Below are 15,731 nucleotides of genomic sequence, written 5' to 3' on the forward strand. Positions count from 1 at the left end.
GCTGGTTTAAACATATTTGCTTGCAGATTTACTTCAGCATTCAGAAGCTGATAAAACTCGTGGACCTGCATCTGCACTTCCTGTCAAGAAGAGATGCTTATGGCTACTAAAGAACTAAAGGACATCTTGCAATATCCTTATATCTCTCAGACAGGTGAAGGATATTCAGAGGAACGTGACGCTCTCGTGTGTGTTACCAGAAGATTACCTGTGGGCAAATCTGACAGTGTAAGCATGACGATAAAACCACTGGATCATGCTAACATGTCGCTGTGATGCTAAGAAGATTTCCCCAAATGACAAAGACTGGGGCTTCTTTCATCTCGGTTTAAGTTGGTTTCTCTAAGCCAGATATTTAAGTCACCATCTCTGGTCAAACAGCCCAAAAGTTGTCCAAAAGCTGAATTGTGAAGTAGAACGCCGGATGATTGTGAGCTAGCATTGAAATGCAGGATTTTACAGCTTTACAGATTAGTCATATTTTGCAAAACGTCAACAAGAAGGACTGATGGCGTTCTGCTGTCCTCGACTTCCAGTCCACATCATTCAATCAAGCATTCAGGTCACATTTGACAAATACAGCTGAAGTCAGAATTATTAGCCACCCTTTGAATTTATTTATTTATTTTTAATATTTCCCAAATAATTTTTTAACAGAGCAAGAGAATTTTCACAGTATTTCTGATAATATTTTTTTCTTCTGGAGAAAGTCTTATTTGTTTTATTTCGACTAGAATAAAACTTTTAAATGTATTAAAAAAACATTTTAAGGTCAATATTATGAGCCCCTTTAAGCAATTTTTTTTTCGATAGTCTACAGAACAAACCATCGTTATACAATAACTTGCCTAATTACCCTAACCTGCCTAGTTAACCTAATTAACCTAGTTAAGCCTTTAAAGCTGTATAGAAGTGTCTTGAAAAATATCTAGTCAAATATTATTTACTGTCATCATGGCAAAGATAAAATAAATCAGTTATTAGAAATGAGTTATTAAAACTATTATGTGTAGAAATATGTTGAAAATCTTCTCTCTGTTAAACAGAAATTGTGGAAAAAATAAACAGAGCGAATAATTCAGGGGGGCTGATAATTCTGACTTCAACTGTATATACTAAACATAAATTGAAAGCATAAAATGTAAATAAATAAATAAACTATTAATAAAAACCACAATGGCCATTCAACAGCGATACTAAAATACCCCTGGTACTGCTCTGAACATGTTTCTGAAATTCTAGAAATTATAAATCATCATAAATCTTAGTCTGAAACATGTTGCAGACAATACTTGTAAAAAAAAAGTGTCTGTTGCTGCGTCCCAATTTGCATACTATCCGTCCTAAATAGCATTTGGCTGTTTCTCAATTCCAAGAACGCAGAGAACAGACTCGCATTCTTGTGGAGACAGATTACAGATTACATGGATTACAGTCTATGGTCTTGCCAAGTTACCTCGGAAGAACGAACTCGGGAGACCAAGAGAACACAGAACGCGTTCTCTGAGAAATGAGATGCTGCGTTCTTCTCTGGTTCTTCCTGATGGTCACATGACCTTCAAACGTTTTTAATGGAAAATTATTTAAACATTACAGCAGTCATACAACAACCTATTGTTTTTGCTCTTTTCACAATTTATACTATACATAAAAACCTTACAAATATACATTGCACAATACCAATAAAACTAATTTTAATACGAATTTAAGCAAATAAACACCCTTAATGTGTTTATGCCTTTACTAAGATGTTCATGGTAATGTTTACAGTCACCGTCTCATTTAGGGAAACTCCTAAGATAAATAAGTTATATCTCTAAATCCTAATGATAAATCTATATAAAATGCTGCGCTTCCCACCTTCTTTATTCAGCCGCAATGACTTCTGGGACTTCTTGAGCGAGTTTTGCGCTCAAGTCTGCATCAATGCGTCCTCAATATCAAGAACACATCCGGGAAGTTTCACGCATCCTCCGTTCTTGCGGTCTTGAGTTTTAAAACTGAACTTTGGCAGTTGATGATGACGTTACACGAGGATGCAAGACCACTGAAAAACGCATATTGAGAAACAGCCTTTGAAATAGAATTAGTATGTCCCAAATCGTAGTATGTTGAAAAGAGTATGCCAAAGGTTCCCGGATGGTTTACTATTTCCGGAAAAAATGTTAGGTGTAGAAGCGTCCATACTCTAACCGCTGATATTGCGCATAGTACATTGCACGTTGGACGTGAATTCGATTAGAACTACAAACATGGGTGAAAAGTGTAAACAAACTACAAACATGATGGACGCGCGAGACAAATCATCAAGTAGAGAGGCGTCGGAAAAGATGTTTGTATGACTGTTAATATCTAGGCCACTGAAAAATATTTATATTATTTCTCTGTCACGTTTCATCGGCAACAACAATGTGAACTTATATAAAGACGTGTTTGGACATCGTCTGAAAGCATAATTACCCAAACACCTGAAGAGATTTATCTGCATGAAAGACCTGTGAATGGGAGATTATCCTGCTGCTGCTTCTCCAATAAGGTAGGAAATTAAATATGAACGAAATGTGGATGATGTGTCGAGATGATTGACAGGGCTCATAACTAAGCAACATAACGTTGTGTTAACGAGGAAGTAGTTTGTCCAAAGCTTGCATACTCTTCTGTTACACACTCAAAAGTATGTACTTTTCCTTCACAAAAAAGTACATACTTTTAGGACTATTATAAGTATGTGAATTGGAACGCAGCATGTATTTTTAATTTATTTCTCAGCATTGACTTTAAAGTTTGACACTAACATTTGCACCAATTTTACAGTGGAATGAAGTTACAGCACTTTAAAAAGCACAGCATGGAGACCTGTGAGCGATGAGGATCAGCGTGTGGGACGCTCAGCCCATTGAAAACCTCTTGAAGAGCTTACAACTACAGCAACATCTGTGGCTTTACCACAACAAAGCACAACTCTGTTCCTTCGCCGCACACAGCTTTGAAGTCGAACGGAGACAGAAAGCAGCTATTGTTCCCTCAGGCCTACACGAAGGCCCTCCAACTCGGGTCTCTTTAATTTAAAAGTTTCCCCCAGTAATGCGATCGTTCTCTCTTGTTTCCTTTGGTGAACCTTTGAGGTGAAGCCTGGTTTTGTCTTTAAAAGCAAGAGTTCTGGCGCAGAGTTGTGGAGGAGTTTGAAGTTGGGTCATGAACCTGCTTGTGTGTGTGCGTGTGTGTGTGTGTGTGTGTGTGTGCGTGCGTGCGTGCGTCTCTGTGTGTGTGTGCTTACTTGTTCTACACTGTAAAAATATCTGTGAATTAACAGTTTCCGGATTGTTTTCTGTTTATTTACAGTTGTGAATTGCATGGTTGTGAATTTAATGCTTTAATTTAATTACAACAGCCCATGTTTTTGAGGTTTCTGTGCATTTCATCTAATTTAAAGCCTGCAGTCCATAAGAGTGGACAATTGCCATCCCATCAAATTGCGGTAAGGTCATATTATCTCCTAAAGTGTCCATACAGGTGGATTAAAGTTATATATTAGCCCCTAAAGTGTCCATACTGGTAGTTTAAAATTATATATTAGAACCCTAAAGTGTCCATACAGCTAGTTTAAAGTTATTTATTAGCCCCTAAAGTGTCCATACTGGTAGTTTAAAATTATATATTAGAACCCTAAAGTGTCCATACAGCTAGTTTAAAGTTATTTATTAGCCCCTAAAGTGTCCATACTGGTAGTTTAAAGTTATATATTATCCCCTAAAGTGTCCATACAGGTAGTTTAAAGTTATATATTACACCCTAAAGTGTCCATACTGGTAGTTTAAAGTTATATATTACACCCTAAAGTGTCCATACTGGTAGTTTAAAATTATATATTATCCCCTAAAGTGTCCATACGGATAGTTTAAAGTTATATATTATCCCCTAAAGTGTCCATATGGATAGTTTAAAGTTATTTATTAGCCCCTAAAGTGTCCATACTGGTAGTTTAAATTTATATATTAGATCCTAAAGTGTCCATACTGGTAGTTTAAAGTTATATATTAGCCCCTAAAGTGTCCATACTGGTAGTTTAAAATTATATATTATCCCCTAAAGTGTCCATACGGATAGTTTAAAGTTATATATTATCCCCTAAAGTGTCCATACAGGTAGTTTAAAGTTATATATTACACCCTAAAGTGTCCATACTGGTAGTTTAAAATTATATATTAGCCCCTAAAGTGTCCATATAGGTAGTTTAAAGTTATATATTATCCCCTAAAGTGTCCATATGGGTAGTTTAAAGCTATTTATTAGCCCCTAAAGTGTCCATACTGGTAGTTTAAAGTTATATATTAGACCCTAAAGTGTCCATACTGGTAGTTTAAAGTTATATATTAGCCCCTAAAGTGTCCATACTGGTAGTTTAAAGTTATATATTAGCCCCTAAAGTGTCCATACTGGTAGTTTAAAGTTATATATTAGACCCTAAAGTGTCCATACTGCTAGTTTAAAGTTATATATTAGCCCCTAAAGTGTCCATACTGGTAGTTTAAAGTTATATATTAGCCCCTAAAGTGTCCATACTGGTAGTTTAAAGTCATATATTAGCCCCTAAAGTGTCCATACTGGTAGTTTAAAGTTATATATTAGACCCTAAAGTGTCCGTACTGGTGGTTTAGTTAAATATGAACCTCTTTTCAGAATTTAATGCTGTAATTTAATTATGTCAGCCCATGTTTTTTGAGGTTTCTGAGCATTTCATCTAATTTAAAGCCTGCAGTCCATAAGAGTGGACGATTGTCATCCCATCAAATGGTGGTAAGGCTCGACATGTTGTAATTTGAAAAATATTAACTATACTGAAAAGCCGCATGGCATCACTTCACACACAGACGTAAGCCACATTTACAATGCTTTTGTTCAGATTTATTGATATCTTTGGCAATATTTCATAGATTGTATGTAAAAAAAGAGGAATTGCACTTATTACATTGCAAGCTTTAGATCAGGATTTTTTCAAATATGTCTGTCTATTAGGATGGAAAATTAGTTCAAAATCTGTTCTTGAAATTAAATCTCAAGTAACGCAGATTGAACTTTTTCATATAAATAAAACTATATCGATGTACTAATTCTTTGCTGAAACAATTTCATATGCAGAATATACAGAACTTGAAGTTCTTGTGCTTATAGCAGATGGAAATATCTCAGATGTGGACATTATGTGGAGTGATGAGGAAGATGAAGATAAAGTTTGTTATAAACAAAGTGCAATCTATACAACGAAACCCTCAAAATTAAAGTAAAAATGTTACAATGTTAATTTATTTTATCATTATACCAGCAATCATGTATGTTTTTATAGTATTTTATGTTGGTGTTCGGGAAGAACAACTGTTCTGATCAGATGTCCATAGAAATTGACAAATATATACTTAAAGGGTGTTTATATACTTAAAGAACTGTGAAAATATGTTTACGTTGTTCAGGTACTTGGAACATAATTCATGTCTGAAGAGGTTAAAATAATGTTAGAGTTAAATTAAACTAAATGAAAGTTAGAAACAATGGCAGCTTAATAATAAAAAACATGCTTTATATATTAATTTATATTAACAAAATGAGTTGTTTTATAGTTTAAGTTTAGTCATATTTATATTTATGGAGGGGATGATTGCATCATTTACATAATTTTTTATGTTTTAGTTTTTTTGTTATATTTATTTATTCCTATTTTATTTTTAAAAAGGTCCAAGTATATTATTACTTATATTATATGTTAATATTTGTACATTATATTTAATTTCACAACTGTTTATACTTGATAAACAAAGATATAAAAGCAGAGCATTAATTATAATTAATTATTATAGTAATTTGGTAAGCAGTAATTTTATGTATGCATATTTCTTTGTTTGTTTGTTTGTTTGTCTCTTTTTTGTTTCTTTGTTTGTTTCAAATCCAATTTTCTTCATCCCTGGAACTTGTATACTTAATTTAAAATGTAAAGTGGTAACCTTTGCATTGTTTAACTGCAATAGGTTAATGTTTAACTGCAACTTATTAACTTAATTATGCAGTATCCAAAGGAAAAATAAGCCACAATTGCTGTTTTAAATGTTGCCTATATCTTCGGTTACAAATACACTTTTTATTATTTCTTTGATCCTCTCACTTAATCAAGATGGATTAATTCATTAATTGCACCTCCTTCATCACTACCCAAAATCACCCCCTAAAAATAATCAACTCTTTTGGCGCCTTTCTTACTGCATGTATTTAATGAGAGTATTTCCAATAGCAAATTGCCACCAACTATGAATCAAGGTCTTATCACACTTGTCCCAAAGTCAAATAAAGATCTCTTGTTTATTGATAATTGGCGACCAATATGTCTATTAAATAATGATTATAAAATATTTGCAGCAATTCTTGCTGAAAGATTCAAAGATATATTAGACTCAGTTATTGATCAAACTCAATCAGGATTTATGAAGAATAGACATATTGCTAACAATATCAGACTAGTTTTGGACATTCTCGATTACTCCCACTTGATTTCTGAGAAAAGTTATATATTATTTTTAGACTTCTATAAAGCTTTTGATACCCTTGAACATAATTTTATTTTTCTCAGTCTTAAAAGGTTTGGGTTTGGTCCATTTTTTTGTAACGCAATTCAAACTCTTTATAGTAATGCTAACAGCTCAATTAAACTGAAAAATGGGACTTCAACTAGATTTGATGTTAAAAGGGGCATACGCCAAGGATGTCCCATTTCTCCTTATTTATTTCTACTGGCTGCACAATTATTAGCAGATCATATTAAGCAAAGTGATCTTTTAGGCATCAATATAGCAGAAAGGGAAGTGATTGTCAGTCAGTTAGCGGATGACACTACTCTCTTTTTAAAAAATAGTGATCAAGTTGCCATAGCTTTAGGAGTAATAAATACATTTTCAGAAGCATCTGGTTTACACCTGAATATTGCCAAATGTGAATTATTATCTGTGAAAGATTGTGATGCTCCCTCTATTTGCAATATCCCGATTAAAGAAAAAGTCGTTTATTTAGGAATTGTTATAACCAAAAATGAATCCATACGCTGTAGTGATAATTTTACTCCAATTATAGAAAAAACTCATAAAAAACTTAATCAGTGGCTTCAAAGAAATATCTCTTTAAATGGAAGAGTGCTACTTACTAAAGCTGAAGGTCTATCCAGATTAATCTATGCTGCTTTGGTCTTACAATTAGAAAACAAAATTTGTAAAACAATAGACAAGTTATTATTTAACTTTGTTTGGAGAAATCGTACACATTACATTAAGAAAACAGTTGTGATGAACACCTATGAAAATGGAGGACTAAATTTTTTAGATTTTAATACATTGAATTGCACCTTTAAAGTTAATTGGATGAAACAATTTTTAAAGTGCCCCACATCGATTTGGAATTATATCCCTAACTATATTTTTTCAAAGCTGGGTGGCTTGAACTTTCTCTCCCTGTGTCATTATAATATTGAGAAGTTACCCATAAAGCTCTCGGCATTTCACAAGCAAATGCTTCTTGCTTGGTCTCTTATCTATAAACACAACTTTTCTCCACACTCTTTTTTTGTTTGGAATAACCGCAATATACTCTACAAAAACAAATCCTTATTTCTTCAGAGTTGGTATGATAAAAAAATTATTTTAGTTCATGATCTCTTTAATGAAAATGGTTTTTTGCTATCATATTATGAGTTCTTACAGAAGTTCAATTTTCCTGTGTCACCAAAAGAATTTGCCATTGTATTTGATGCTGTTCCTGCAGGAATTATTACACTGTTTAAAGGCTTGAACAGAACTCTATGTATCACACCATCTCTCTGTGATCCATTTGAAACAACAGTGGGCAAAGCTTGTCTTGTTCCAAACTCAAATAACAAATCAATCCGTATTTTGTTTCAGAAAGAAGTTGTTGCAAAATCATATGTTATTACTTACTGGAGCAATTTCACAAATATTTCAAACTGGAGAAAAGTTTGGCTTTTGCCACACAAATATCTTATTGTGAACAAAGTCAGAGAAGTGTCTTTTAAATTAATTCACAGATTCTACCCAGTGAGTAGCTATTTAAAAAGATTTAAATTGAATATTAACACAATGTGCACTTTCTGTAATTTAAAAGAAGAAACAACTGTACATTTATTTTGGTATTGTTCCTACACAAAAACATTTTGGGGTAACTTTTGCAAATTTGTTATTGAGTTTATATATTCCAATTTTTCTTTGCTTTGGGAAAATGTATTATTTGGTTTTATTGATACAGACAATAGTACAGATAAAATGTTCTACTTCATAAATCTTTTACTTTTACTTGCTAAATATCATATCCATAAATGCAAATTCTCCAATAATAAACCACTTTTTAAGGTATTCATAAAAGAACTGAAACAATACTTTGAAACACTTTCCGGTTCAGGAAACACTAAGGCTAGGAAAACATTATCTTGTCATGCCCTATTTAAAATTCCCCTGTAAAAAGCGATACTTCGTTTTGATTTACTTACACTATTAATATTGTATTTTTATTTTAAGCTTTACGTTATATGTATCTCTTATTCAATTTATTGTATTTTTTCCCCTTCTTTACTGTTTTATCCCCCTGGCATCTTTTATGTTCCTTATATAGTTCCTAATGTGTCATTATGCTGTAATAATTTACTGTTTAATAAAAAAAAAATAAATAAAAAAATAAAAAAATAATCAACTCTTTTATGATCTGAGCCCCAAACACTCGGCAGATTTGAGCTGTTCGTTCTGCTTTGATGATTGGACAGCGGTAATCTTCAAAGGCACAACTCTTCATTCTGACTGGCTGCAGTTCTGATCAAACTCAGTCAAATGAAGCCCGTGTGCTCACTTTCCTCCAACATTCTCTCGCGATTCAAGAGGCGCAAATTAACTCTCCTTTGGGAACTAAAGGATCGACAGACCACGTAATGCACAATGACCCACTGCAGGCTTTCCTTCAGGTGCGTAAAGACCAGCCAATCTCGGACATGAACTTTGCTAACTTGTAATTTCGGGTGTATTTTGCTTAGATTTGACGGGATTTGAAGCGACGAATTATTAAAAGCTGTTTAAACTTTGAGCCAAACTAGCCTACTGAACACATTTTTGTATGGTTGTTATTTTAATGATGCTGTAATATTTGTTTTTTTTATTAATTATTTATCTACACTGTAAAAAATATATCCTGGTTGTCCTAAATTTTTAAGCTGAATCAAATAAACCTTATGAGTCCATTGAACTTATATTATGTTAAACTGACTTAAAACTGCTTGCATAACTTATAAAATTAAGTTAGAACATGATTAACTAATAAGATTAATAAGTTACAATGAACTAAAAACATATGCTGTCATGATTAATTGTTGATATAATTGTTTACAGTGTGTAGGCTATTTAAATGAGTTAAATATAGGAAGGTTTTAATGAATTGAAAGTATTAAAGAAATAGAGCAATAGTACAGTAAAAAAACAAGACTTTTTGTTGTTAATGTCAATTATTTTGAATATTAGTACATTAAAACATGCCTATAATAAAAACGAAAATTGGCTAAATGTTTCTAAATATATTTTGAGGGTCATTTTCAGTAAAGAATCAAGTAAAATTACTAATTCATTCATTCAATAGGCCAACTAGCCTACTATATTATTGTTGGTTGTGTTATAGCCGTATCTTTCATGAAACAGTATGGAAAAAAATAAATATTTAGCTCCATGCATCTTACCACACACTTTTTGAAGTTAAAATTAGAAGTTAGAATTAATTTAATGATGCTGTAATGTTTGTTTTTTTATTATTTTTAGTTATTTATTCAGGCTAAAACAAACAAGACTTTTTGTAATTAACGTAAACTAATTTGAATATTAGTACAATAAAATATGCCTATAATAAAAAACGAAAATTGGCTAAATGTTTCTAAATAATTCTGATTTAGTTAGGTTCAGTTTCAGTAAAAAAATCAAGTAGAAGTTAGAATTAATTTATTGATGCTGTAATGTTGGTTTTTTATTAATATTAGTCATTTATTTAGGCTATTAAAGGAGTTAAATGTATGAATTGAATGTTTTAAAGAATCAGAGCAACAGTAAACAAACAATGCTTTCATTCATACATTTCGGCTTAGTACCTTTATTAATCAGAGGTCGCCATAGTGGAATGAACCACCAACTTATCCAGCATATGTTCTACGCAGCGGATGCCCTTTCAGCTGCAACCCATCACTGGGAAACACCCATACACTCTCATTCACACACATACACTACGGACAATTTAGCTTACCAAATTCACCTATAGCACATGTGTTTAGACTTGTAGGGAAAATGGAGCACCCGGACATGAACAAGGGGAGAACATGCAAACTCCACACAGAAATGCCAACTGATCCAGCCGAGGCTCGAACCAGCGACCTTCTTGCTGTGAGGCGACAGTCCTACTCACTGCGCCACCGCACAACCCACAAATAATTCATTTTGTAATTAATTTAAATCATTTTGAAGAGTAGGATAAAAAATTTGCCTATATAAGAATCCAAATCGGCTAAATGTTTCTAAATATTTCTGGTCTAGTCAGATTCAGTTTCAGTAATGAATCATGTAAAATGATTCTTTCGGCATTTTCCGGATTTTTCAATAGGCCAACTACTATATATTGTTGGTTGTGTTATATATTTTGCATAAAAGTAGTGTATAAAGGAATATTTATCTCCTTACATCTTATACCTCACACTTTTTGAAGTTGAAAAAAACTACACCTACTTTGATTTGATTGGTCATCAGGGCCCAAAAACCATCAAATTGGTCCAGATTAGGAAATCCCATGTTTAATATCCAGTATTAACCGATCTATTTTACTTTTGTGACAGTTTTTTAAAGGAACATTGAGTTGGATCACTGTGATCCAAACACCAAATTTCAGGATTACCAAATCCTGTTTACCAGAGCCTCAAATGAAACCAACAGTGTAGCCTACAGGCTTAGCAAACAACAACAGGTAGGCAAAATACCAGTGGCCACAATCAACCATTGTTTGTGTTAAAGAGCACCAATAATGAAAATCATCTTTTGTAAGCTGTTTGAACACAACTGTGTATGTATAGTGTGTCCACAGTCATATTGGGGTGATATGAAGACAATAAGCTAATTTTCTTTAATTTCCTGACGTTAAAATAGGATCCAAATCCCTCCCATTTTGAGGCCCACCACAACGTGACGTAGGAGTGCGGTTTCCCTGCCCACCGAATTGATTGACAGCTGCGTATTAACATGTCTCATTAGTAACGTGTATAATCATATCAACAAGACAGGACGGCGACAAAGCAGCTGGGATTAAAAGATCTGTTCAGCTCGCTGTGATCATCAATCATCATCAAATGTGATCAAAAATGAGTTTTACAAGTTTAAAACGTTTTTTAAAACAGTGCATGGTTATAATGAATTACAGCAATTTTACCGTCTTTACTTCATCACCACAGTCGCGTGTCAATACAATTATAAAAGAAGACGCTTCCATCCTGGTTTGTAGACGTTAAATCAGGTTTATTTTGAACATTAACATAACGGATATCCCAACACAATCTCACGGCAATTCGTAACTTTTTGATTTAGTGGTTAATTCGAACGAATTCGTACGATCTAATTCATACAATTTAGTACGATTTGCTCATCCGCCAATGACGGTTGGGTTTAGGGGTGGGGTTAGGTGCCACGCCTCCTTTTTAAAATCGTACAATTTCGTACGACTGAACTCGTACGAATTCGTACAAATTAGCCACTAAACTGTCAAAACGTAAAATACTTACGTTTTCTCGTGAGATCAGGCTGGATATCCACACAGCAGTGGATATTAACGTGTATCCTGTCACATTTGCATGCAAAAACAGTGCAAAGTTAAACGTGCGCATGCTGTGTGTGTCCGCTGTGCGTGCGTGAACTTCGTAGTGTGTGACTCATCGCTGAAACTCCACAACAAATACATCAAATAATAACCATCATTGGGCTAGTTTTTTACTGTAGTATTTCTCACAAACATTACGTGAGACTTGCTTCCTTCATGTCTGTCACTGTGCTGTTTATCTGACGGGGATTGAGGCACACTTTGACAGTCACGTGGGAACAGTGGGCGGGGAGAACCAGCATTAACGGCACATGCAGCAACAGCTACAACGTGTTCAGGGCAGAGAATTGTTCTGAAAGGTATAATAAATAATCTGAGGGTTTTTTTGAGCTGAAACCTTACAGACACATTCTGGAGACACAAAAGACTTGAAAAATCTTGAAAAAGGGGTAAAATAGGTGCTCTTTAATGGTAAGAAACAGAAACACTGCATACAACAAACATTTTACAGTTTTTAGTTTGTTCTAATACAATACTGCTTTGATGGTGTTTTGTTGATGTTTACCAAATCTCATTAGACGCGACATGCTTCATATAGGCTTCAAATATGAAGGAATTTATATATCAGCAGTAACCATTAAGTTTGTGATTATTCACTTAAAAATACAACTTTTTTCAATTTATTTGGTTAAAAAAATCACAACTGAATCCACTTTTCTGATGGGATCAGGATAATTCTCTTTTGTTTATCAAATAGATCCCAATCTGAGTTCAAAGTTTTGAATAACCCAAAGGACAGGTTTGATCCAAATCAAATGTAAGATTGGATTACCTGGTCTGATCTTAATTCAAAATCTCTCTGTTACTTTTGAAAAACCCATTTCCAAGATTTGATCCATTTCCTAGATCCAAAATCCCACTGGATTACTTTGGGAAAACTGGGCCCGGTCATGCTGCTGACATTAGCAATGGTAAACAGGCCAATCAGGTCTTCACCCTCCACTTGTTACAAACCTGTTCTTAAAATAACTAGTTATTATTTTTCATAGATTAAAATTATTCAAAAGTTAAATGCACTAAAAATACACTCTAAAAAATGCTGGGTTGTTTTGTTAAACGTTAGCCTAAATGTTGTGCTTCCCCATATTTGACCATCCAACCTACCAGTTTACAGTCTGTTTTTGTGTTGCAGATCACCACCTTACAGAGTATAAGACATTCATTTTCGCATTGATTATGATTTATTTCAGGATCGGACACCAAACTCAACCCCAGAATCCATCAAATCTTCTCCCTTGATGTTGCTGGAAGACACCTGTAATCCCATTGGCCACTCTCGTACATCCCGATCCATGGAGTCCTACATCCCATATGCTTCCCCAAATAAACCCTTCCATCCCTGGAGAAGTACTGACTCCACTCATCCAACCCAATCCTCCTTCTCGTCTCCTTTAAATTATGATATGCCACTGACTGAACACTTTGACTTTTCACCGCTGAAGATGTTGCCTTGCCCGTCCTCATATACCACTATTTCAACCTGCGTACCCACGCACACCAGACTCGTGCACGCGCAGAGACATTTGGCACGGGATGACATCCAGTGGTGGAGCTCCGCCGATCATTCATCTGCGCATTTTCAGCTCACACGTGGGTGGGTTTTGAGTCAACCGGAGTTCGGCCACTATCAGTCCCAAATCCTTCTGAACTCAACGTCCCGGAGATGCCGGAGATGCATGTGTCCTAATTGCCAGAAAAACACAGACGCGCCGGGCAGGCGAAAGCAGCACGCGTGCCACATACCGGGCTGCGGGAAGGTGTACGGCAAAACGTCTCACCTGAAGGCGCACCTGAGATGGCACGCGGGGGAGCGACCCTTCATCTGCAGCTGGATGTTTTGCGGGAAAAGCTTCACGCGCTCGGATGAGCTCCAGCGGCATCTGCGCACACACACCGGGGAGAAGCGATTCACCTGCCCGGACTGCTCCAAGCGCTTCATGCGCAGTGACCACCTGGCCAAGCACCTGAAGACACACCTGTTGAGGAAGAAAAGAGCGCTGTTTCCCATGCTGGATCACGTCAATAAAACTCTTACATCTTAAAAATACTTCTGTAAGCATTTAATGGATGATAGAGTTTGTTGACATCTGAGCTGTAAAAAATAGGATCTGTGATTCATGTTTTTATTGTTTCCCTTTTTATTTATGCTTTTGAATTGCATTATTGGATCTTGATCTTTCTTTCAACAACTTTTAACCCTGAAAATTGATAAAAATGGACTTTTATTAACATTTTTAATAGTTTAAAGTGATACAGGCCTACTTTCTAGGTTGGTGTTGTATATTACATAACAAAAACCGTGTAATAAACTGCCAGTAGGTCTATTGTCTGTTATTTTAGTTATTATATTTGAGTTATTTCTCTCTATATTATTTAATATACATTTATATTATTTCAAACTACTAACATGCCAATAAAAGTCATTTTGTTAAACTGTAGAGTTGCATTTTCAACATCAAAAGTTGACAGAGCAGAGATTAAGGTCCCATAATGCAATTCACAACCGTAAATAAACAGAAAACACACAATTTGGAATCTGTTGATTAAAATTAAAATTAAAATAAAAAAAATATAAAATTAAAAAAATAAATGTACTTTTTTGGTATATATATGGTTGTGTGAAGTGCCTTTGACATTTCTGGAAAAAAATGATAACCACAATGCAAAAATCACAATTCACAATTCAAAAATATGCATTATTTTAAGAAATAATCTTTGGGGAATCAGAAATAAGTCTTCTATGGCACTGCATTAGACCAGAGTGCGAATTACAGGGGAGTTTGGGGGGGACTGACCCCCCTAATTAATGCTTGATCCACCTTGAAGGGCATCCAAACAACATGTATGGGGGTCAGTCCTCTAAATAGTGAGAAATAGAGTTTGCTCTGATCTGTATCTTAAGATAATATTAAAAATGAAAATAATAGATAATATAAGTATACATTTGACCACCCCATAACAGTTTATATGATTGTGAATGCATAATCAGTCTATGTGAGAAAAAAAAATAATTCAGTCTGAAACTATTAGATCAGATCAGACCACCGACAGACAGCGTAGCAGAATTGTAGTTTGCACAAATAGCAGTTTGTTTCTACATATAGCCTAAAAGTAACGTCAAATTAGATTTTTATAGCTAATCAGAGGATACTGTAGGTCTGAATACACTAGATTTTATTAATAAAAACATTTTATTAATAACTTAGATTAATTAAATTAGTTTAAATAATACAGAAATGTGATTAACTGAAGCACGTATTACACAAACTAACATCAACATTACCAAAAAGTTGATTATAAAAAAATTAAGTTGAAAAATTAACACACCCCCACACACACACACACTGATCGTCAATGTATAATTCGCACCCTGCCTTAGACCCTTTGGTTTTTCAGAGTATTTATGCCTAATATCTCAGTAAAGCAGATTAAAGTTCCAACATTGGATTATTTCCAACACCTTCGGATGCGGTCAAGTTGCCATCTCATCTGAAGTGGATCATCACCTTTCATCAAAATTGTCCTAAAACCACCTGGTCTAACAAATAAAGATGCTCTTGATGAGGAAGAACAATGTTTCCCATGCTGGATCACAACAACAAAACTCTGGAACAGAAGTCTTAAATACTTCTGTAAGCACTCAATGAATGATGGGGTTTGTTATCATCAGAAGTAAAATAAATAAATAAATAAATAAAGGTCATTCTGGCATCTATGTTTATACGAGGAAGCTTTGACATTACTGGAACATTCACAAAGATTCTTTTAAAAACTGTTCACTTAAAGGGACAGTTCACCCA

General features: G+C 34.4%; 1 protein-coding gene across 1 annotated transcript; it reads left to right on the plus strand.

The window, feature by feature from the left end:
* The first annotated feature begins 2,865 nt into the window (after positions 1-2,865).
* Positions 2,866-13,973, plus strand: LOC130230277 (transcription factor Sp5). The gene is made up of 2 exons (XM_056459226.1): positions 2,866-3,054; positions 13,122-13,973. The coding sequence occupies exons 1-2, from the start codon at positions 2,866-2,868 to the stop codon at positions 13,971-13,973; spliced, it is 1,041 nt and encodes a 346-aa protein (XP_056315201.1).
* Positions 13,974-15,731: the final 1,758 nt, after the last annotated feature.

The sequence above is a fragment of the Danio aesculapii genome, chromosome 6 (genome assembly GCF_903798145.1).
Source record: "Danio aesculapii chromosome 6, fDanAes4.1, whole genome shotgun sequence".
Taxonomy (NCBI): domain Eukaryota; kingdom Metazoa; phylum Chordata; class Actinopteri; order Cypriniformes; family Danionidae; genus Danio; species Danio aesculapii.

Bases quoted from the DNA above. Each gene is read 5' to 3' on its own strand.
- LOC130230277 (XM_056459226.1), top strand. From the start codon at position 2,866: ATGAGGATCAGCGTGTGGGACGCTCAGCCCATTGAAAACCTCTTGAAG. The intron at 3,055-13,121 runs GTCTCTTTAATT...GATTTATTTCAG, and splicing joins ACGAAGGCCCTCCAACTCGG to GATCGGACACCAAACTCAAC.